Source organism: Nannospalax galili, unplaced genomic scaffold (genome assembly GCF_000622305.1).
Source record: "Nannospalax galili isolate Female #2095 unplaced genomic scaffold, S.galili_v1.0 scaffold649, whole genome shotgun sequence".
NCBI lineage: Eukaryota > Metazoa > Chordata > Mammalia > Rodentia > Spalacidae > Nannospalax > Nannospalax galili.
Genome location: NW_008359093.1, coordinates 107,474 through 128,652, shown reverse-complemented (window position 1 = coordinate 128,652; position 21,179 = coordinate 107,474). Strand labels below are relative to the sequence as shown.

The window sequence follows — 21,179 nt, the reverse complement described above, 5'->3', positions numbered from 1 at the left end:
ATAATAAAATATTTTTTTTAATGAGAAGAGATCTGAATTCTAGAGACCAGTGGAGATGGAATACGAGATTTCAAGTATGTACTTTCCTTAGGCCTCCTCGTAATCCTGGCCTTTTTACTACCCAAGGGCTGAGCACCTCTCTGTTAAGGGAAGGCAAAGGCCTGTAATCTGCAACAACACACCTGCTGGCCACTTTCTCTTTTCCTAGACTCACTGCTCCACTGGTTCTGAACCACCACCACCCCCACCACCCCCACCCCCGCAGGCGGGCAGGATTCTTGGCTAACAACAGGATGCTGTGCATGAAAAGGATGTCACGCCTTATTTACACGCTTCTGACTTTGACTCCAATCTTATTTGCCAGATTTTTCCCCTCTTTTCCCTGTGTGCTGAGTAATGATCAACCTCATCACAGCTTTAAGGAGACTCTGGAAGACAAGAGTTGGTGACACAGGCTGCCTTCCTGGAACTGTGTATTCAGTGCTGCTTCTGGAAATGATGGGAGTATTTAATGGAGAACTATTAGGTCCTGAATTCTCCTCCAATGGCTGCCACTCTCTGGCCACCTTCATGGAATCCAGCATCTTGCAACAAGTCCACCCCTACCCCTCTACCTCCACAGACTCCTCTGATATGGCTCAGTCCCAAACACAGGGCACTCCCTGAACCAGTCTCCCTCATGACTGCAGATGATTCCACAACTGCCCTCCAGGAAATGGTGAAACCTGTTAGATTTTTGGAAAATAAAAGGAAAGATAAAGGAGTAGGAGACAAGAAACTAGAGCCAGACCTGCAACAGGCAAGGAATATAACTTCCTGTATTCAAAGAGGATACAGTGAGAGGTAGAGGCTGTCCACGGGAACCAAGCATCTACAACCAGACAAAGAAAACGGGGGGTTTTATACCAGGGTTGTGGGACACAATACACTAGTGGGGAGTCAAGTTAGTGCCCGGGCTGAAAGGTCTCCTGCTCAAGATTATTTACCCAGGAACTGGCAGAAATGTTATCTATGGCTCTAGAGGAGACAGGTAGGCTCCACAAACATTTCCTCTCAGGCTTAGGAGTGACCAGCCAATAAGGGATGAACAGAGTCAGGTCTTTAATCTCCAGCTGTTAGGTCACTGGAGAAACTTTGTACTTTTACAATTTAGAGCCTTTTAGCCATTCTGATGGTTTTTATGTCTTTATGGCTTCCTCTAAGAAACCTCATGGTTTTTCTGAGGTTCGCATATTCTATCAAAACTGACCCTGCAACAGCCCTTCCCAGTATGACCCAATTTTAACCCCAAACCCCTTGGCCCTCCCCAAAGGGAGAAAAATATTAAAACCCTGTGTCTGTAAGAGAGGGGATCTCGGGCTGCAAGAAGGATGAATCCCTCGCAGATTTACTCTGTCAATAAACCTACTTGTTTCGTAGAGGTTGGTTTCCTCCTCTCTTTTCTCCCTTATATCTTCTTACAGTGTTGCAATTCACAATGTGGTAGGATTAGAGAAAGACCTAATTTGTCATTGATAGATTTAGGGAGGCAGAAAAAGGAAGGAGTTTAAAGTTCAGAAATAAGAGTCAGAGCCAGACCTACAACACACAAGGAATGTTCCTTTATTCAAAGAGCCCAGCAAAGGGCCAATAAGCCCTTCCACAGAATGATATGCAGCAGTTTGGACTTATATAGGAACTCTGTTGCACACAAGTGCAAGAGCTAACTCCATGCCAAGTTCTGGTGTCCTTGAGAGTCTCTCCCAAGATTACTTTCTCAGGCAGGAAAGCTATTTTAGGGCACTAAAGAAGACAGGCTGTCTCCACAAACAGTCTCCCTCAGTCCAGGGAGCAACCAGTTGATAAGGGCCTGAGCAAGACCAGACTGCCAATTTAGGGCCAGTTAGCCACTTTAAGGGATGTATGGTTATATTGCTTTCCTAAGTAGACTCATGGCTCTTCACACATTCTATCAGTCATTTCTGCAATGATCATTGTTTTCATTCAGTGCATTTCAAGTAGGCCACACTGGGGCATGTGGAGGCCAGAGAGTGATGGACCAGCTAAAACAATAGAGCAGTATGTTGAGGAGCTGGAGAGAAGGCTCAGTGGTTAAGAACTCATGGAGGACAGAAAAAGCCATCTTATCCCCTGGAACTGGAGTTACAATGGACAGTCATAACCATGCCTGGCAGGTCTTATATTTTTAATTTTTAAAAATTTTCATTTTGAGGATCAGGTGTGGTGGCACATGAATTTAATCCCAGCAATCAGGAGGCAGAGGCAGGCAGATCTCTGTGAGTTCAAGTCCAGCCTGGTCTACAAAATGAGTTCCAGGCCAGCTGGGGCTACAGGGAGACACTGTCTCAAAAAGACCAAAAAAATTGTTTTCTTATTTCAGGTTGGAGAGATGGCTCAGTGGTTAAGAGTGCCGAGTGCTCTTACACAAGACCCAGGTTTGATTCCAAGAACCCACATGGCAGCTAACAATGGTCTGTAACTTCAGTTCCAGAGAAATCCAATGTCATCTTCTGACCTCTGCAGGCATTGCACAACACGGGTGCACTTACACAGATGCAGGCATAAAACTCATATATATAAATTTTTATTTTTTTAATTTCATCAGGCTGGAGAGATGGCTCAGTGGTTAAGAGCACTGGCTGTCCTTCCAGGAGATCCGGGTTCGAATCCCAACAGTTGGTGGCTAACAACATCCATAACTCCAGTTCTGGGGGTCCAACGCCCTCTTCTGTCCTCCTCAGGCACTGCACGACACAGGTGCACTTAGATACATGCAAGAAATACATTCATACACATAAAAAATAATATATATGTATATATATATTGGTCTTTTTTGAGACAGGGTCTCCCTATAGCCCCAGCTGACCTGGAACTCGCTATGTAGACCAGGTTGGCTTCAAACTCACATCCACCTGCCTCTGCCTCCCGAGTGCTGGGATTAAAGGCGTGTGCCACCATGCCTGGCCTAAATATTTTTAAAAGACTAACACTAATAGAGAGCTGCAAACTGAACCCATAATTTTTTGCTACCATGTGAAAAACTGGTGTCTGAAATATTCCAGGAGGAAATAAGAAATATACCACCGCATAAGAGGGAATTCGGGTAACTTCTTAAAAATTTAAAACATTTGAACGGCACTCCAGCGCAAAAGTATGAGGACCTTCCTGTACCTGGCCCCCAGAAAAACAAGGGAAAACTAGGCACACAGCAGCTAATCTCTGAAATAGTCATCGAGAGCATAGCGCAAAAAACGTTTATTAAAGGAAATGTACCGTTCACTTAGAAGAAAAAAAATCATCGACTATTTAAACCAAGGCCATTATTGTGTTCACACCCCATTCAAACTCAGTAAAATGGACACTCCATTCCAGTCTGGAGCAGTCAGGAATGCAGGGCTCAACTCTCCCAGTGGCACCATTCAAGAGCCCCTCACTGGGAACTGATATCAATTACCCTGCTGCTGTTCCAGCATGGCAATCTGATGAGAAGTCTCAGTTGCTGGCTGCCTCACAAAGGCTACCCTCAAAACTTCTGTTTTAGGTCAAGTTCACTCCAAAGCTGGTCAGTGGCTGAAGCTTTTCTACATTCCCTGCATTCATAAACATATCTGGGTTGTTACTGTTGCTAGTGAGAGCAGACCTTTGCTCAAAGGCTTTCCCATGATCAATCAGTGCCTGTGTGACTCATTCCAGCACTGTGAGATCTCTGGGGCTAGAGATGGAAGAACGGGCAGAGGATCTCCAAACTGAAGCACTGAAGCATTTTGTGCAGTGGACACTCTGCTGGGGAATTACATTAGACAACTACGGTATTGTCCGTGTTCACTGCACTCACAATGCATCCATCACCTGGGAATCTTCCAGTGTCTACAAAGGCCACATTCCCTGCACTTAAAAGACTTTGCTGCAGTGTGAACTCTCTGATGTTAAATGAGGCTGGATGTTCAGGAAAGACTCCCACACTCATTGCTGTCCTCTGCTGTGAACTTTTTTTGTGTGTTGTGTAAGGTAAGAGTTTTTGGTAAAAGACTTCCCACATTCACTGCACTCAAAAGGCTTTTGCCCAGTGTGGACTCGGAAATGATTTTTAAGGGTACGTCTGCACCTATATGATTCCCCACACTCACTGCACTCATAAGGTCTTTCTCCTGTGTGAATTCGCCTATGAACTGTAAGGCTGAATTTCCGCCTATATCCTTTACCACATTCACTGCACTCATAAGGATTTTCTCCAGTATGAACTTGGCAATGATTTTTAAGACTGGACTTTTCTGTAAATGCTTTTCCACATTCACTGCACTCATAAGGGATGTCCCCAGTATGAACTCGGTAATGACTTTTAAGGCTGTACTTTTCTGTAAATGCTTTTCCACATTCACTGCATTCATAACGTTTTTCTCCAGTATGAATTCGAAAATGACTTATAAGGCTAGATTTATGCCTATATCCTTTCCCACACTGACTGCATTCATAAGGTCTTTCTCCAGTATGAATGCGCATGTGATTAATAAGGCTGGATTTCTTCAGACATACTTTCCCACATTCATTGCACTCATAGGGCTTTTCCCCAGTGTGAACTAGGAGATGATTTTTAAGGGTGGGTCTGTACCTAAATGATTCCCCACATTCACTGCACTTAAAAGGTTTTTCAGCACTGTGACAAACTAAGTGTCCCCTGAGATAGGAATTTCGGACAAAGGATTTCCCACATTCTTCACATTTATAAGGCTTTTCTCCAGTATGGATTCTGAAATGTTGAATGAGTTTCCCGTGATACTTGAAAACTTGTCCACATTCAATGCACGTAAAGGGCTTTTCTTCAGTATGGACTCTGCAGTGTTGAATGAGCTCAGTATTACAACGACAGGATTTCCCACATTCGGGACACATATAAAGCCTTTCTTCACTATGAATTGTTTGGTGCGCCAGAAGGTTAGATTTATGTTTAAATCGTCTCCAACATTCACTGCATTCATAAGACTTTTCTCCTGGGTGTAGTGTCTGGTGTTGAGTAAGTACAGAATTCTGATTAAAGGTTTTCCCACCATCACTGCATTGGTAGTTGCTGTTCCCACTGGGACAGGCCTCTCCACTGTTAGAGTTCCTGGATGACTCCCCGTCCCTGCAAGTCAGCTGATGCCTAAAACCTGGGCTGGGATGCACGTCCATCCCATTGTTCCTGCTTTGTAAATTCTTCAACTGGCGTTTTGTGCCATTCTTCTTTACAGAGATCCTGGCCTCTTCTATTTGTAAGGGCTTCTCACCACGACTCGACTTTTGCTGCTGGGGAATGGCTGCACCGAGTCCTTCATCTATAGAAATACTCTGCACAGCAGGTGCATTTTCAGCCTCCACTCCATTCCAACGACCTGAGTAAGAGAAATGCTGATGAAGGGAATGGAGACTTTGGTGTGGAAGCACATGCTAGAGACGAGGATGGGAGATTTGTCAGGATGAAGGGGACCACGACTCGACTTTTGCTGCTGGGGAATGGCTGCACCGAGTCCTTCATCTATAGAAATACTCTGCACAGCAGGTGCATTTTCAGCCTCCACTCCATTCCAACGACCTGAGTAAGAGAAATGCTGATGAAGGGAATGGAGACTTTGGTGTGGAAGCACATGCTAGAGACGAGGACGGGAGATTTGTCAGGATGAAGGGGTCAGGTGAGAGCGGGAAGGACACACTGCAGTGCTGCATCTACCAAGACCACAGACCAGAGGTCTCATGAGGAGTGGCATAGCCCTGGTTCAGAAATACTACAGATGATGACCAGGCACCTCGGCAAGCTATGACAGAGGGAAATCTGAAATAATTCTGCCCCTTGGCACAGAACATGAGAACCAGGAAATGATGTTTGACATGAACCTCCTGGAGAGCTGACACATCACCCAGCTTCAACCTCCTCGTACCTGTCCACATAGCTGGAGTCATGATTCCCAGTGCCTGGATGAAGGGCTCTCCCCACAGCTCCAGATGACTGATTTCTTGGGTTCCAGAAGGTACAAGTCCTATGAGAAAGGTAGGACAGGTGAACAACCTACACTACAAAAACAGAGACCCAACCACGACAGTCCTTAGAAGAGAAAACCAATGGAAAGCTCCTCAGAGGAGTGTGACCTGAGAAAAACCATGAAATAGTGACCACATCAGTGCCACCATTCTACCGCAGGCAGAAGAAATGCATGTCAATGGGGGGAAAAGGGCAGTGCCTGGGAAGTGCCATGTGTTTCTAGTGTCACCAGACTATGGAAAGGGCAGCAAGCTCAGCTCTATGACAGTGATTAAAACATTCCTGGCCCCAGGCTGCTTCCTACCTGCCTTTGCTGTACTTGAGAGGGAACATGGTGGGTGCCCGACCAGGAATACCACCTTTATTTTCTATTCCAGGACACTAAGGAAAGAATCAGTGACCATGGGCTGGATGTGGGAAGGGCACACCCACCTCTAGGAAAAGAGAAGCCAAGCCTACCCCCATGTTCTCCCACACAGTAGGCGGCCCTTACCCACAGAGGCCATGAGCGAGAAGTTCTCCAGCATCACACTGCGGTACAGCAGTCTCTGAGAGGCATCCAGCAGTGTCCATTCCGCCTTTGAGAAGTAGACAGCCACGTCCTTAAAGGTCACACAGCCCTGTCACAATGGGGAGAGCTGAGGTCCTAAGAAACCCCTTCCCTGGGTCTCCTGCTACCACAGTCACTTTAGCTTTCCCCCTCCGAGGCCCTGGAGCCACTGCAACAGTGTGTCCTCAAGGTCCCCCTGAATGCTGTGTTCAGCACTCAACAACAGAAGGCCGATGGACAGATGGGAGACCATCCAAGCTGGACATCTGACTGGAAAGCCCCTCCCTGTCCTTACAGATAATTCACATGCAGTCCTCTGACACAACCAGATGTGGGTCCCTCTTCTCTTATGCACCTGGACCATGGGCAGTGACGCCATCTCTGCACGCTCCCTTCCCACAGCACTCTTTGTACTGCCGTTCCCTTTCCATCCCTGTAAACACCCAGCTCCTCCAGCTGGTGTTCCAGTCCTAAGTCCTGTCTTCCACTCTTTCTACCAGACAAAACGGACACCTGAGGTTTTCTCAGCATTCCAAGATCCAGCCTCACTTCCAGAATTTCCTAATGTTCATCACTGCAAGTTCATGTTTTTTTTTTTTTAGATAGGGTCTCACACTAGGCCCAGTTCCCCCTAGAACTTGCTATGTAGACCAGGCTTGCCTCAGTCTCACAGAGATCCACTTACTTCTGCCACCCAAGTGCTGGGATTAACGGCATGTGCCACCACACCTGGTTCATCACTGGACCTGTAATGCCTTTTGAATCTCATGCCAGTGATTGCCATAAATGGGAACTTCTCCATAGATCCCTGCTGTAGACTCAGGAATATGAATTCTGCAGTCATAGTCCAGAGAATTCAGATAGGAGGATAGGGAAGGTAGCAGGCGGCGACCCAGGATACACTCCCAGTGATTGCTTAAGTGGGAATTGACCTGGGCAACCTTCTGCTCACTCTTCATGATCAATGGGAAGTTGTCCGCGGGTGACCCCCCCGTCCGGAGCTGCAGCATCTCGAACCCAACCCGCACTGCGCTCTAGGACTCCCGAGGGTCCTGGACCACGTGGCACTCACCTGACTCGGGACTCCCGGCTTATTCGCTGCCATCGCGGATCCGACTCTGTGCCACAGGACTAAGCCGTGCTCCTCTCTCCGTTCCTCCCCCGTCCAACTGGACACAAATCCAGACAGAACCTCGGTGCAGGGAAATGCCAGAGATTTGGCCCTCCCTAATGTGGAAAAGAAACCCCTGTTTTCATTGGCTGAGCCTTCCCGCAGGCTACACGCAGTCACTTCTGGGTAATGTAGTTCCTACAGCATCAATCATGCGGGAAGTGGACATGGCTGTACAGGTGAGAGGGAGGCTCCCCTGTAGAGATGGAGATGGAGATGGAGATGGAGATGGAGATGGAGACTGTGGTAGTTCTAGATGCGCCGGTGTTTTCGTTTCCCCGAGCAGCTCCCGGCCTCAATCTTCGTCTCAAGAGTATGTTCAGGGCTCCAGTAAGGTTTCCTTGGGCGAAATCATGATTACCCTGGGCCCAGGCAAGCTCAATATAAAAGTCAACAGTCGTGACATAGTATCTGGTGTGTAAAAATGAGAAAAGACTCTGGATTCTAGAGAAAGGTGGTGATTCCAGTATAAACTTTCCTCCTCCCCCATTCCTGCGTTTTCTCATGGCCTCAGCAACTGGCTAAAACCTAGAAGCTGATTTGATTCCTCAGGGCCAGGCTCTGGGTTAAGTTTTAATTTTACATATTAGCTACATGTTTCTTTAATAATCAAGATTTATACATAACTAGAGGCAATTAATAAATATGGATAGGGGCTGGAGAAAGGCTCAACACTTATGAGCACTGGCTCCATTTCCATCGGAGCCAATGCACTCTTCTGTCGTCCTTGGGCATTGCACACACAGGTACACTTACATGCAAGCATGAAAAGATTTTAGTAAAACAATTTTACGATGCAATTTTGCTTGCAGCAAATTGAGCCTATTTTTGATTTCATGGTTTAAGTTAATCTTGACAGCGGAGAAATTCCAAATATTTTATTATTTTCCTTTTGTCTGAACAGCCTCTATAATCCTTGAAATTCAGTAATATTTACAGCCAATTTATAAGTTTTTTTTTTTTTTTTTTTTTTTACAAGATCTCAGAATGGAGGCAGGGCTAACCTAGAACTCATAGAGATCTGTTTCCCTCTTGAGTTCTGGGATTAAAGTAGTGCACCACCACACCTGGCTCATGAACCTTTTAATGTATGGTTTTCAAAATTAATTTAGTTTTATGTGTGTAATGCCAGCATCTCTGTAGTACACCTGTGTCCTGCAATGCCCCCAGAGGCCAGAAGAGGGAGTCGGATCCCCTACAACTGGGGTCATACATGGTTGCTAACCTTGATGTGGGTGCTGGGATTTGAACCCAGGACTTCTGCAAGAGCAGCCAGTGCTCTTAACTCCACAGCCATCTCTCCAGGCTGCATTTAATGTATCTTAATACCAGCCTTTACAGCCACACTTGCATTTCTTTGAAAAAAGTTTCACAAATTTCACAAATATTTCTCTGACCTACTTTTTAAACATCTTATACACCTTTCCTTCACACTAACCTGATTTTCACAAGCATTATGATCAATATTCACATGGGTAGTTGGTGGACAACCAAGTATTTGGCATTGATTTCTTCACTATTGTTCTTCACTAGTGTGCTGTATAACCTGCAGTGTGTCTGTCATTTCCTTTACTGCTCATCTCTAGCTCCATCCTGTTGCTGTCAGGTAGAACACTAGGAGATATACCAGTTTTTCTATTTTGGAGGACTGGATTTCCGTGTCAATATGGTGTCTACTGAAGAGAATCTTCAATGAGCTGCAGAGTACCGTGGGGAGGGTCTTTCTTTCTTTCTTTCTCTTTCTTTCTTTCTTTCTTTCTTTCTTTCTTTCTTTCTTTCTTTCTTTCTTTTTTTCTGTCTTTTCCTGTTTGGACTTCTATGTAGAACAGACTGGCCTTGAACTCACAGAGATCCACCTGCCTCTGTCTCCCAAGTGTTGAGATTAAAGGAATGCACTGCCATGCTCGGTCAAGACCCTGTTTTTCAAAAGAAAGAAAAAAATGGCTGAAGAGATGGTTCACCTGTCGAGAGCACTGGCTGCTCTTGCCAAGGACCAGGTTCGATTCCCATAACTGACAAGGCAGCTAACCACTATCCGTAAGTCCAGCTCTAAGGTATCCAGGGCCCCCTTCATACCTCCTCAGGCACTGCGTGACACAGGTGCACTTACATACATCGGGGCGTAACACTCATGGACATAAAATAATATAATATTTTTAAAACAGAAACACTACTGATGCTACAGGGAGACCCTGTCTCAAAAAGACCAAAAGAACACAAATACATAGAGAAATGCAATTAAAACCACAATTATGTGCCACCACATACCTACTAGAAAAACTAACGTGAATGGCTCATGATTTACAAAATGGCAGAAAAACTGGTGCCTGATATATTCCAGCAGGAAATACAAACTACAGCACCATGTACAAGGGAATCTGGTCAACTTCTTAAAAATCGTAAAACATTTGAATGGCACTTCTATGCAAGAGCATTAGGACCTACCTGGAGCTGGTCCCCAAAAACACTACAGAAAATTACACACACAGCAAAAAACCTCTGAAGTGGTCGAGAGCATAGCGGAATAAACGTTTATTTAGAGAAATGTAGCATTCAGTTAGAACAATCATCAGCCATTTAAACCAAGGCCATTATTGTGTTCCTACCCCATCTACCCTCAGTAGCATGGACACTCCATTCCAGTCTGGAGCAGTCAGGAATGCAGGGCTCAACTCTCCCAGTGGCACCATTCAAGAGCCCCTCGCTGGGAACTGGTATCAATAATCCTCCGGCTGTTCCAGCATGGCAATCTGATGAGAAGTCTCAGTTGCTGGCTGCCTCACAAAGGCTACCCTCAAAACTTCTGTTTTAGGTCAAGTTCACTCCAAAGCAGGTCAGTGGCTGAAGCTTTTCTACATTCCCTGCATTCATAAACATATCTGGGTTGTTACTGTTGCTAGTGAGAGCAGACCTTTGCTCAAAGGCTTTCCCATGATCAATCAGTGCCTGTGTGACTCATTCCAGCACTGGGATGTCTCTGGGGCTAAAGAGATGGAAGAACGGGCAGAGGATGTCCAAACTGAAGCACTGAAGCATTTTGTGCAGTGGACACTCTGCTGGGGAATTACATTAGACAACTACGGTATTGTCCGTGTTCACTGCACTCACAATGCATCCATCACCTGGGAATCTTCCAGTGTCTACAAAGGCCAGAAGTGCTAAGAAAACCATTCCCACATTTCAGGGATTTTCTGCTGTGTGCCTAATTTTCCCTAGTTTTTCTGGGGACCAACTCAAAAGACTTTGCTGCAGGGCTGGAGAGATGGCTCAGCAGATAAGAGCACTGACTGCTCTTGCAGAGGACCAGGGTTCGATTCCCAGCACCCACATGGCGGCTACAAACCATCCTTAACTCCAGTTCCAGGGGAATCCGAAATCCTCTTCTGACTTCTACAGCATTGTACGACACGAGTGCACTTACATACATGTAGGCAATACACTCATACACATAAAAATAATAAAAAATTTTTTTAAAAAAGACTGTTGCAGTGTGAACTCTCTGATGTTAAATGAGGCTGGAATGTCCAGGAAAGACTCCCACACTCATTGCTGTCCTCTGCTGTGAACTTTTTCTGTGTGTTTTGTAAGGTGACAGTTTTTCCTAAAAGATTTCCCACATTCATTGCACTCAAAAGGCTTTTCCCCAGTATGAACTCGGAAATGATAAAAAAGACTGGAATTTTCTGTAAATGCTTTTCCACATTGACTGCACTGATAAGGTTTTTCTCCAGTATGAATTCGCCTATGATATTTAAGGCTGGATTTTTTCCTATACACTTTGCCACATTCACTGCACTCAAAAGGCTTTTCTCCAGAATGAAATTGGTAATGATTTTTAAGGGTGGACATTTCTGTAAATGTTTTCCCACATTCACTGCACTCATAAGGTCTTTCTCCAGTATGAATTCGCCTATGACGGATAAGTCTGTATTTTTCGGTAAACGCTTTCCCACACTCACTACACTCATAAGGCTTTTCTCCAGTATGAATTCGCCTATGAAATTTAAGGCTGGATTTTCTCCTATACACTTTGCCACATTCACTGCACTCAAAAGGCTTATCCCCAGAATGAACTCGGTAATGATTTTTAAGGGTGGACTTTTCTGTAAATGCTTTCCCACACTGACTGCACTCATAAGGTCTTTCTCCAGTATGAATTCGCCTATGATTTCGAAGGCTAGATTTTTCCCTAAATCCTTTCCCACACTCACTGCACTCATAAGGTCTTTCTCCAGTATGAACTCGACAATGGCTTATAAGGCTGTATTTCTGCCTAAATACTTTCCCACATTCACTGCACTCATAAGGTGTTTCTCCAGTATGAACTCGGGAGTGGCTTATAAGGCTGTATTTCTGCCTAAATACTTTCCCACATTCACTGCACTCATAGGACTTTTCTCCAGTGTGAATTTGGGAATGATTTCTAAGGGTGGATTTGGACCTAAATGATTCCCCACATTGACTGCACTCATAAGGTCTTTCCCCAGTGTGAACTCGCCAATGGCATATAAGGCTGTATTTCTGCCTGAACACTTTTCCACACTCACTGCACTCATAAGGTCTTTCTCCAGTATGAGTGCGCCAATGACTTATAAGGTTGTATTTCTGCCTAAACACTTTCCCGCATTCACTGCACTCAAAAGGTCTTTCACCAGTATGAATTCGCCTGTGATTTATAAGCTTTGATTTCTTCAGACATACTTTCCCACATTCACTGCACTCATAGGACTTTTCCCCGGTGTGAACTCGGGAATGACTTTTAAGGGTGGGTCTGGACCTAAATGATTCCCCACACTCACTGCACTTAAAAGGCTTTTCAGAAGTGTGAAAAAGTAAGTGGTCCCTGAGCTGGGCATTTCGGACAAAGGATTTCCCACATTCTTCACATTTATAACCCCTTTCTCCAGTGTGGAGTTTCTGATGTTGAACAAGTTTCCCGTGATACTTGAAACCCTGTCCACATTCAATGCACATAAAGGGCTTTTCTTCAGTATGGACGCTGCGGTGTTGAATGAGGTCAGTATTGCAACCAAAGGATTTCCCACATTCGGTACACACATACGGTCTTTCTCCACCATGAATTGTTTGGTGCGCCAGAAGGTTAGATTTATGTTTAAATCGTCTCCCACAGTCACTGCATTCATAAGGCTTTTCTCCTGGGTGTAGTGTCTGGTGCTGAATAAGTATAGAATTCTGACTAAAGGTTTTCCCACCGTCACTGCATTGGTAGCTGCTGTTCCCACTGGGACAGGCCTCTCCACTGTTAGAGTTCCTGGATGACTTCCCGACCCCACGAGTCAGCTGATGCCTAAGACCTGGGCTGGGCTGCACATCCATCCCATTGTTCCTGCTTTGTAAATTCTTCAACTGGCGTTTTGTGCCATTCTTCTTTACAGAGATCCTGGCCTCTTCTATTTGTAAGGGCTTCTCACCATGTCTCGGCTTTTGCTGCTGGGGAATGGCTGCACCGAGTCCTTCATCTGTAGAAATACTCTGCACAGCAGGTGCATTTTCAGCCTCCACTCCATTCCAACAACCTGAGTAAGAGAAATGCTGATGAAGGGAATGGAGACTTTGGTGTGGAAGCACATGCTAGAGATGAGGATGGGAGATTTTTCAGGATGAAGGGGTCAGGTGAGAGCGGGAAGGACACACTGCAGTGCTGCATCTACCAAGACCACCGACCAGAGGTCTCATGGGGGATAAAAACAAAAGGATGTTGTGCTGGATGCTAGGTGTCAACTTGACTCACTTGGGTTCAGGGAGCCTCAACTGTGGAATTGCCTTCATTGGACTGGCCTATGGCCATGTCCATGGGGCACCTTCTTGATTGTTGGGCAATGTGGGAGGGCCCAGCCCACTGTGGGTGATGCCAACTCTGGGCAGGTGGGCCCGTGTTGCATAAGAAAGCAGGCTGAGCAGGGGCCAGGGGAGCAAGCCAGTAAGCAGCGATCCTCCATGGCCTATGCTCCAGCTCCTGCCTCTAGGTTCCTACCTTGGGCTCCCTGATGAACTGTGATCTGGGAAATGTAAGACAAATAAACCCTATCCTCCCCAAGTTGGTAGTGGTCAGTGTATTTTGTCACAGCAATGGAAAAACAAACTAGGACAGATGGTGTTCTAATTTTACTTCAATTGCCATGACAAAAGACTCTTACCAATACCAACTTGGGGAGGAAAGGATTTATTCGGCTTATAGCTCCCAGGTCACACTTCATCACCAAGGGAGCCCAAGGTAGAAACTCAAGGCAGGAACCTGGAGGCAGGAGCTGGAGCACAGGCCATGGAAGAATGCTTACTGGCTTGCTCCCCTGACCCCTGCTCAGCCTGCTTTCTTATACAACATAGGCCCACCTGCCCAGGGGTGGCACCACCCACAGTGAGTGGGCCCTCCCACATCACTTAATTATCAAAAAAATGCCACACAGACATGGCCACAGGCCAGTCCAATGGAGGCAATTCACCAATTGTGGCTCCCTCTACCCAGGTGTGTCAAGTGGACAACTAAAGCTATCCAGCGCATATGGCATACAACACAGTGAGAAGACAGAGGGGCCCAAACACACGCCTCAACAAATGACCTTCTGCAGGATCTCAGCTCCTGGAGAGGCAAAACATAGCACAGAAGAGTCTGCTGAGGGCCATAAAACATGAAACTGAAGTACTTGGCATTCAAGGACTACTCAGGGGATTGGTGCACACTAATAGCACAATGTAGGAATGCCACTGCTCCACAGTGCTGCAGGGAACGGGCAAAACACGGGCAAGCTACGAAAGAGGGGAATCTGAAATAATCCTGCCCTTTGGCACAGAACATGAGAACCAGGAAATGTTTGATATGAACCTCCTGGAGAGCTGACACATCACCCAGCTTCAACCTCCTCGTACCTGTCCACATAGCTGGAGTCATGATTCCCAGTGCCTGGATGAAGGGCTCTCCCCACAGCTCCAGATGACTGATTTCTTGGGTTCCAGAAGGTACAAGTCCTATGAGAAAGGTAGGACAGGTGAACAACCTACACTACAAAAACAGAGACCCAACCACGACAGTCCTTAGAAGAGAAAACCAATGGAAAGCTCCTCAGAGGAGAGTGACCTGAGAAAAACCATGAAATAGTGACCACATCAGTGCCACCATTCTACCGCAGGCAGAAGAAATGCATGTCAGTGGGGGGAAAAGGGCAGTGCCTGGGATGTTCTATTGCTGTGATAGAAAAAGTGACCAAAGCAATTTATACAAGAGTTTGAGTTTATGATCCCAGGGAAATTACAGTCCATGCCAGCAACTGGGGACAAATATCCAAATACTTGGAGCTTATAGATTATTCAAACCATCAAATTGCATCATAGAAGTGACATGTATTTATAGTGTCACCAGACTGTGGAGAGGCAGTATGGTCAGCTCTACAAGGGTTACCAGTTAAAACTGCCCTGACCCCAAGCTGCTTCCGGCCTGTCTTTGCTGTACTTGAGAGGGAAGATGGTTATTTTTTATTTCAGGACGCCAGGGAAATAATCAGTGAACATGGGCTGGATGTAAGAAGAATTACACCCACCTCTAGGAAAAGAGAAGCCAAGCCTACCCCCATGTTCTCCCACACAGTAGGTGGCCCTTACCCACAGAGGCCATGAGCGAGAAGTTCTCCAGCATCACACTGCGGTACAGCAGTCTCTGAGAGGCATCCAGCAGTGTCCATTCCTCCTTTGAGAAGTAGACAGCCACGTCCTTAAAGGTCACAGGGCCCTGTCACAATGGGGAGAGCTGAGGTCCTAAGAAACCCCTTTCCTGGGTTTCCTGTTACAGAGTCACTCATGCTTAGCTTTCTCCCTCCAAGGCCCTGGAGCCACTGCAACAGTGTCTCCTCAAGGTGCCCCTGACCGCTGTGTTCAGCACTCAACAACAGAAGGCCGATGGACAGATGGGAGACCATCCAAGCTGGACATCTGACTGGAAAGTCCCTCCCTGTCCTTACAGATAATTCACATGCAGTCAGTCCTCTGACACAACCAGATGTGGGTCCCTCTTCTCTTATGCACCTGGACCATGGGCGGTGACGCCATTTCTGCACGCTCCCTTCCCACAGCACTCTTTGTACTGCGGATCCCTTTCCATCTCTGTAAACACCCAGCTCCTCCGGCTGGTGTTCCAGCCTCACACCTGCCTTCTACTCTTTCCACCAGACAAAACAGACATGTAAGGTTTTCTGAGCATTCCTAATCATCTCTCACTCCCAGGATTTCCTGATATTCATCTGTGCAATTGTTTTTGGAGATACAGTGTCACACTAGCCCCAGTTCGCCCTAAAACTTGCTGCATAGACCAGGCTTGCCTCAGTCTCACAGAGATCCACCTACTTCTGCCACCCAAGTGCTGGGAGTAAAGGTGTGTGCCAGCACACCTGGCTCATCACTGGACCTGTAATGCCTTTTGAATCTCATGCCAGTGATTACCATAAATAGGAACCTCTCCATAGAATCACCACTGTGGACTCAGGAATGTGAATTCTGCAGTCATAGTCCAGAGAATTCAGAGAGGTTAAGGAAAGTCGCAGGCGGCGACCCAGCATACAATCCCAGTGATTGCCCAGGGAATTGACCTGGGCAACCTTCCACTAAGCCTTCATGGTCTGTAAGTGTCTTGGCGCTAATAGGAACCTATGGGAAAACAAGGCTGTGAGTAAAAAGTAATGATTGTTGCATCCCAAAGGGATGCCCAGTCCTTCCACACACACTGCAGTCAGGAATTCCTAACTGCCGCCTGGCCTCAGTTGTCAACGAAGTCTCTCTAACTGTGTGCCCTTGGACAAGGCATTGAACTCCGTGTTATCATCTGGATAAGAATGGTACCCCTCCCCCAAGGAGTTTTATTTGTCAATCTCAATCCTATGTGTCGACTTGGTAGAACAGTGTCCTCTTGAACATATAATTAATGCAGATGTTAAGATGCCCAGCAAATGGCTCAGCAGATAAAGGTGCCTGCCAGCAAGCCTGAGTTCTATCTCCAGGGTTCACATGGTAGAAGGAGAGGACTGACTCCAGCAATCTGTTCTCTGACCTCCACACACATGCCCTGGCAAGCATGTGCACATATACACGCAAATGAAGTTTCAAAAGGAATTTCCATGTAAATAAACAGGTTTTGAAAATATAAGACATTTATTTGAATATGAATGTGATGTAAAAAAACATCTGAACTTAATCACATATTAGTAAGACTGACTTCCTGAGTTTTCATTTAAATGTTATAGTTTTATTCACAATTTGTTGGGGTGGTTTTTGTTTGTTTTGTTTTTTTTTTCTTTTCTTTTTTTGTCTTATTGAGACAGGGTCTCCTTGTAGCCCCCCTGGCCTAAAACTCACTATGTAGACCAGGCTGGCCTTGAACTCAGAGATCAGCCTGCCTCTGCCTCCCAAGTGCTGGGACTACAGCCGTGCACCACGACGCTCGGCTTTATTCACAATTTTAAAAAATAAATGATTTCAGCATTAACATACAAAGCTTTGCTGCCTTAGTAACAAGGCAATTTATGACATAATTTATCTAACATCTCTTGCAGTTTCTCCTACAAATGCAATTTGAGAACAAATTTCTTATAATTGGGTGATAAGTTAATTTTTGATGTCACTATGTTTCATGACATTAAGATTACTTAGAGTTAGGCGTATAGGAGTAGTACATCACCTGGCTTATATCAGGAGCCAATAAAGTCAAATTTGGTATGTTTAGTTATTAAAGGTTATTTTAATGTGATTAAAGGTTATTTAATGTGATTATTAACAGTAATATTAAAAAATACTGGCGTAGGGGTTGGAGAGATGGCTCAGCCATTAAGAGCACTGACTGCTCTTGCAGTGGACCCAGATTAGATTCCCAGCATGATCTGTACTTCTGTACAAGAGGAAAGGGTTTATCTAGTTCACATCTCCCAGGTCACAGTTCATCACTGAGGGAGCCCAAGTTAGGAACTCAGGACAGGAACCCGGAGACCATGGAGAAATGCTGCTTACTGGCTTGCTTCCATGACCCTTGCTCAACCTTTACTATACAATACAGGACCACCTCCCCAGGGGCAGTACCACTCACTGTGGGCTGGGCCTTCCCACATCACTCAACAATCAAGAAAATGCCCCACAGACATGACCACAGGCCAGTCCAATGGAGGTAATTCCCCAACTGAGTCGCCCTCAACCCAGGTGTGTCAAGTTGACACTAAAACTATCCAGTACACTAGTGTATCTGCTGGAAGACCCACTCACTTTTCCAGTTTCACAGGTCAATCACCACATCACAGGACCACCCCAAGAAGGCAGGTTCACTTTAAGTCATGCTACATAGATGAGGTTGTGAACTTTTCCTGTTTGGAATCCCACCTCCCTGGGAGTACTTCTGGACCCTGCCAGGACTCTAAGCCAGCCAACGTTTCTGAAGAAAAGTGTGATCTTTCTCTCTCTCTTTCTTCATAAACACGCTATCTTTGATGCTTTGGATTGCTCCAGTATTTTGTATTTCTTTACTTTTTCTCTAGCGCTTCCTTCTCACCACCATGTTACTGCCAGTCGGCCATGCATCTGACCTCCCGTGTGGTGGCTTCATTGATCCTCTTCCCCTCAAATCTCCTCAAAGCAGCTGCAGAGATTTCCAGTTTGCCTGCCCTGAGGATTTTTGTTTAAATTCGAATAAAATTCTCCTAAACCTTCTGTTTGGGTCCATTCTTAAATTCGTTTTTTTTAAATTTTATTTATTATTTTTATTTTACGCTTATGTGCATATTGCCTGCAGGTAGGTAAGTGCACCCGTGTTGTGCAATGCCCGCGGTCAGAGGAGGCTGTCGGCTCCCCTGGGACTGGAGTTATGGACAGTTGTTGGCTGCCATGTGGGTGCTGGGATTCAAACCTGGGTCTTCTCCAAGAACAACCAGTGTTCTTTTATGAACCCTCCAGGGGATGCTTTTTCTCCGTGTGTCAGTGGGTGCCAGAGAAGGGGTTGGATTTTACAGGCAGTTGTTAGCCACCATGTGGGTGCTGGGAACTCAGCCAGAGTCCTCTGCAAGAGCAGACAGTGCTTTTAACTACTGAGCCATCTCTCCAGCCCCTGTTGGTACTGTAGGTCAAACTGGGCCGGAAGATGGAGTCACTACTGACCACCAACATGGCAGTGACATGGTGGGCAACCTTCTGGGAAACAGAAACTAGATCCTCCTAGTTTCTCAATGACCACTTGGCCTTTAATAATGCACCCTGATCATAACAGCAATTTTCCACTGCAGTCAACTGAAAAAACTCAAATACACCTAACCGAATCCGCCCCCAACCAAGGCACCTGCTACTGACTCACCTTCCTGCTAGTCTCACCTCCCCCTACCCACAAAAGAAATCTATAAAACCCAGCCTACTGTGACAGAAACCACTGCTCCCTTTCTCGTGTGGGAGCAGTCTAGCAACTTGTCCATTTCAATAAATTTCTTCTTTTCTCCCCTCAGAGTGGTCTTCAGTGGTCCTGGCCTTTTCACAAATCTAACAGTTAACCACCATGGACTGATAGGTAAATTGGGAAAGACTCACCACGCAGAAGAACTCCAGCAAAAGCAAGATTTATCTGGGAGGTCACCAGGGGTGGCTCTCAAAGTCTGATTGAGTAAAGACCACTCCCTTTTCAGGTTGCTGGCTGGAGGTTCTTATACGGGTAGGGAATGCAGAAGGTGGGGAAATATTTGTAGGCAGTTTCAGCAGGGTGGAGGGAGGGGTGAAACTTATCAGGGGGAGCATCTGAGACAGCTCTTGCAGCAGTGGGTCATGGGTGCAGGGGCCTGTTTATCTTTTAAATTTATCTGGGGGAAACAGACTATGTTGAAACTGGCTCCTCGTCACTGGAGCAGCAGCTGCTGCTGACTCATTTCCTGTTTTCCAGAGCGCCCCCACCCCTTTTGAGGCTTTACTGCACTGGGGGAGGGTCGCTGCAGACCTGGACTCTGATATGGCAAGCTCAACCAGACATTTGAAAAACTAAAAATAAAAACTCTACATACAATTTAACAACAACAACAAAAACAAACAAACAAACAAAAAAACTAACACCAGACAAACCTCAAATTTAAGACACTGAGTACGTCCACCTCGAAGCCTTGTCAAGCGCGGTCCACTGCCCCTGAGAGTCAGGGCATCACATCCCAGCACAAACATGTCAATGGGAAGCTGTCCGTGGGTGACTCCCGGTCTGGAGCTGCAGAGTCTCGAACCCAACCCGCACTGCGCTCTAGGACTCCCGAGGGTCCTGGACCACGTGGCACTCACCTGACTCGGGTCTCCCCGCACAGCCGCTGCCATCTGACTCTGCCGGCCAGAGGGACACAAGGGCCGTCCCTACCCCAGGCCTGCAGCGGGTCAAGGGACGCCGCAGAGCCGACTCGGAGCCACAGGACTAAGCCGTGCTCCTCACTCCGTTCCTCCCCTGGCCAGCTGGACGCAAACCCAGCCAGAGAATCCAGGAAAAGCAAAGCTGGAAATCCCCGTGCCAATTTGCAGAAAAGAAACCCGTTTTCATTGGCTGAGCCTTCCCGGGCTCGGCCCGCGGTCTCCTCTGGGTAATGTAGTTCCCCAGCGTCAATCATGGGGGAAGTGGACACAGCTGTATGGGTGGAGATAGAGACGTCGCTGTAGAGACGGAGATGGAGACTCCGTCTCTACAGAGAAGAAACCTGCGGAGACTGTGGTGGTTCTAGATGCGCCAGTGTTTCCGTTTCCCTGAGCAGCCCGCGGCCTCAGTCTTTCCTTTTCCTTTAGAGTATCTTCAGTAAGGAGTTTTCAATAAGGAGTTTTCCTTGAGCGAGATTACCATCGGCCCCGGCAAGCTGAATATAAAAGTCAGCGGTTGTGACACAATATCTGGTGTGTAAAAATGAGAAAAGACTCTGGATTCTAGAGAAAGGTGGTGATTCCAGTATAAACTTTCCTCCTCCCCCATTCCTGCGTTTTCTCATGGCCTCAGCAACTGGCTAAAACCTAGAAGCTGATTTGATTCCTCAGGGCCAGAGTCTGGGTTCATTAACGTTTAATGTTACCTAACAGGTACATGTTTATATAGTAAGTCAAGATTTATACATAACCAGAGGCAATTAATAAGTGTGGATAGGGGCCAGAGAAACAGCTCAGCAGTTATGAGCACTGGCTCCATTTCCACGGGAGCCAACGCCCTCTTCTGTCCTCCCTGGGCATTGCATACACAGGTACACCTACATGCAAGCATGAAAAGATTTTAATTAATAAAAAATTTAAGATGCAATTTTCCATGAAGCATATTGAGCCTATATTTGAATTTATAATTCTATTTAATCTTAATAGTGGAGAAAATTCAAATATTTTATTTTCCTTTTGTCTGAACAGCCTCTGTAATTATATATCTCGAAATTCAGTAATGCTTATTTACAGCCAATTTATGCTTTTGTTCT

The 21,179-nt window shown here is 46.1% G+C and overlaps 3 protein-coding genes across 5 annotated transcripts in view; all 3 read right to left on the bottom strand.

Annotated features, from left to right (window-relative positions):
* Positions 1-3,881: 3,881 nt before the first annotated feature.
* On the bottom strand, positions 3,882-5,560 carry LOC103725485 (zinc finger protein OZF-like). Its single transcript, XM_008822798.3, has 2 exons — positions 5,525-5,560; positions 3,882-5,424 (listed from the first exon to the last, which is right to left on the bottom strand). Exons 1-2 carry the CDS (start codon positions 5,558-5,560, stop codon positions 3,964-3,966), a joined length of 1,497 nt encoding a protein of 498 aa, XP_008821020.2. The 3' UTR covers positions 3,882-3,963.
* LOC115068376 (zinc finger protein 773-like) overlaps positions 5,482-21,179 on the bottom strand; it is a 22,983-nt gene continuing 7,285 nt past the window's right edge. The window contains exon 4 of the mRNA XM_029558502.1: positions 5,482-5,912. Within this exon, the coding sequence (XP_029414362.1) occupies positions 5,701-5,912 (212 nt within the window). The 3' untranslated portion in view covers positions 5,482-5,700. The remainder of the gene's footprint in view (positions 5,913-21,179) is intronic.
* Positions 11,166-20,325, bottom strand: LOC103725484 (zinc finger protein 260). 3 transcript variants are annotated; one of them, XM_029558496.1, is made up of 4 exons: positions 19,819-20,017; positions 15,352-15,478; positions 14,623-14,721; positions 11,166-13,271 (listed from the first exon to the last, which is right to left on the bottom strand). In XM_029558496.1, the coding sequence occupies exons 1-4, from the start codon at positions 19,912-19,914 to the stop codon at positions 11,278-11,280; spliced, it is 2,316 nt and encodes a 771-aa protein (XP_029414356.1). In that variant the 5' UTR covers positions 19,915-20,017; the 3' UTR covers positions 11,166-11,277. The 3 variants fall into 3 exon arrangements, with proteins under 3 accessions (XP_029414356.1, XP_017651019.1, XP_017651018.1); XM_017795530.2 differs by lacking the exon at positions 19,819-20,017 and adding an exon at positions 20,026-20,325 and having other exon boundaries at positions 11,168-13,271; positions 15,352-15,460; XM_017795529.2 differs by lacking the exon at positions 19,819-20,017 and adding an exon at positions 20,026-20,323 and having other exon boundaries at positions 11,169-13,271.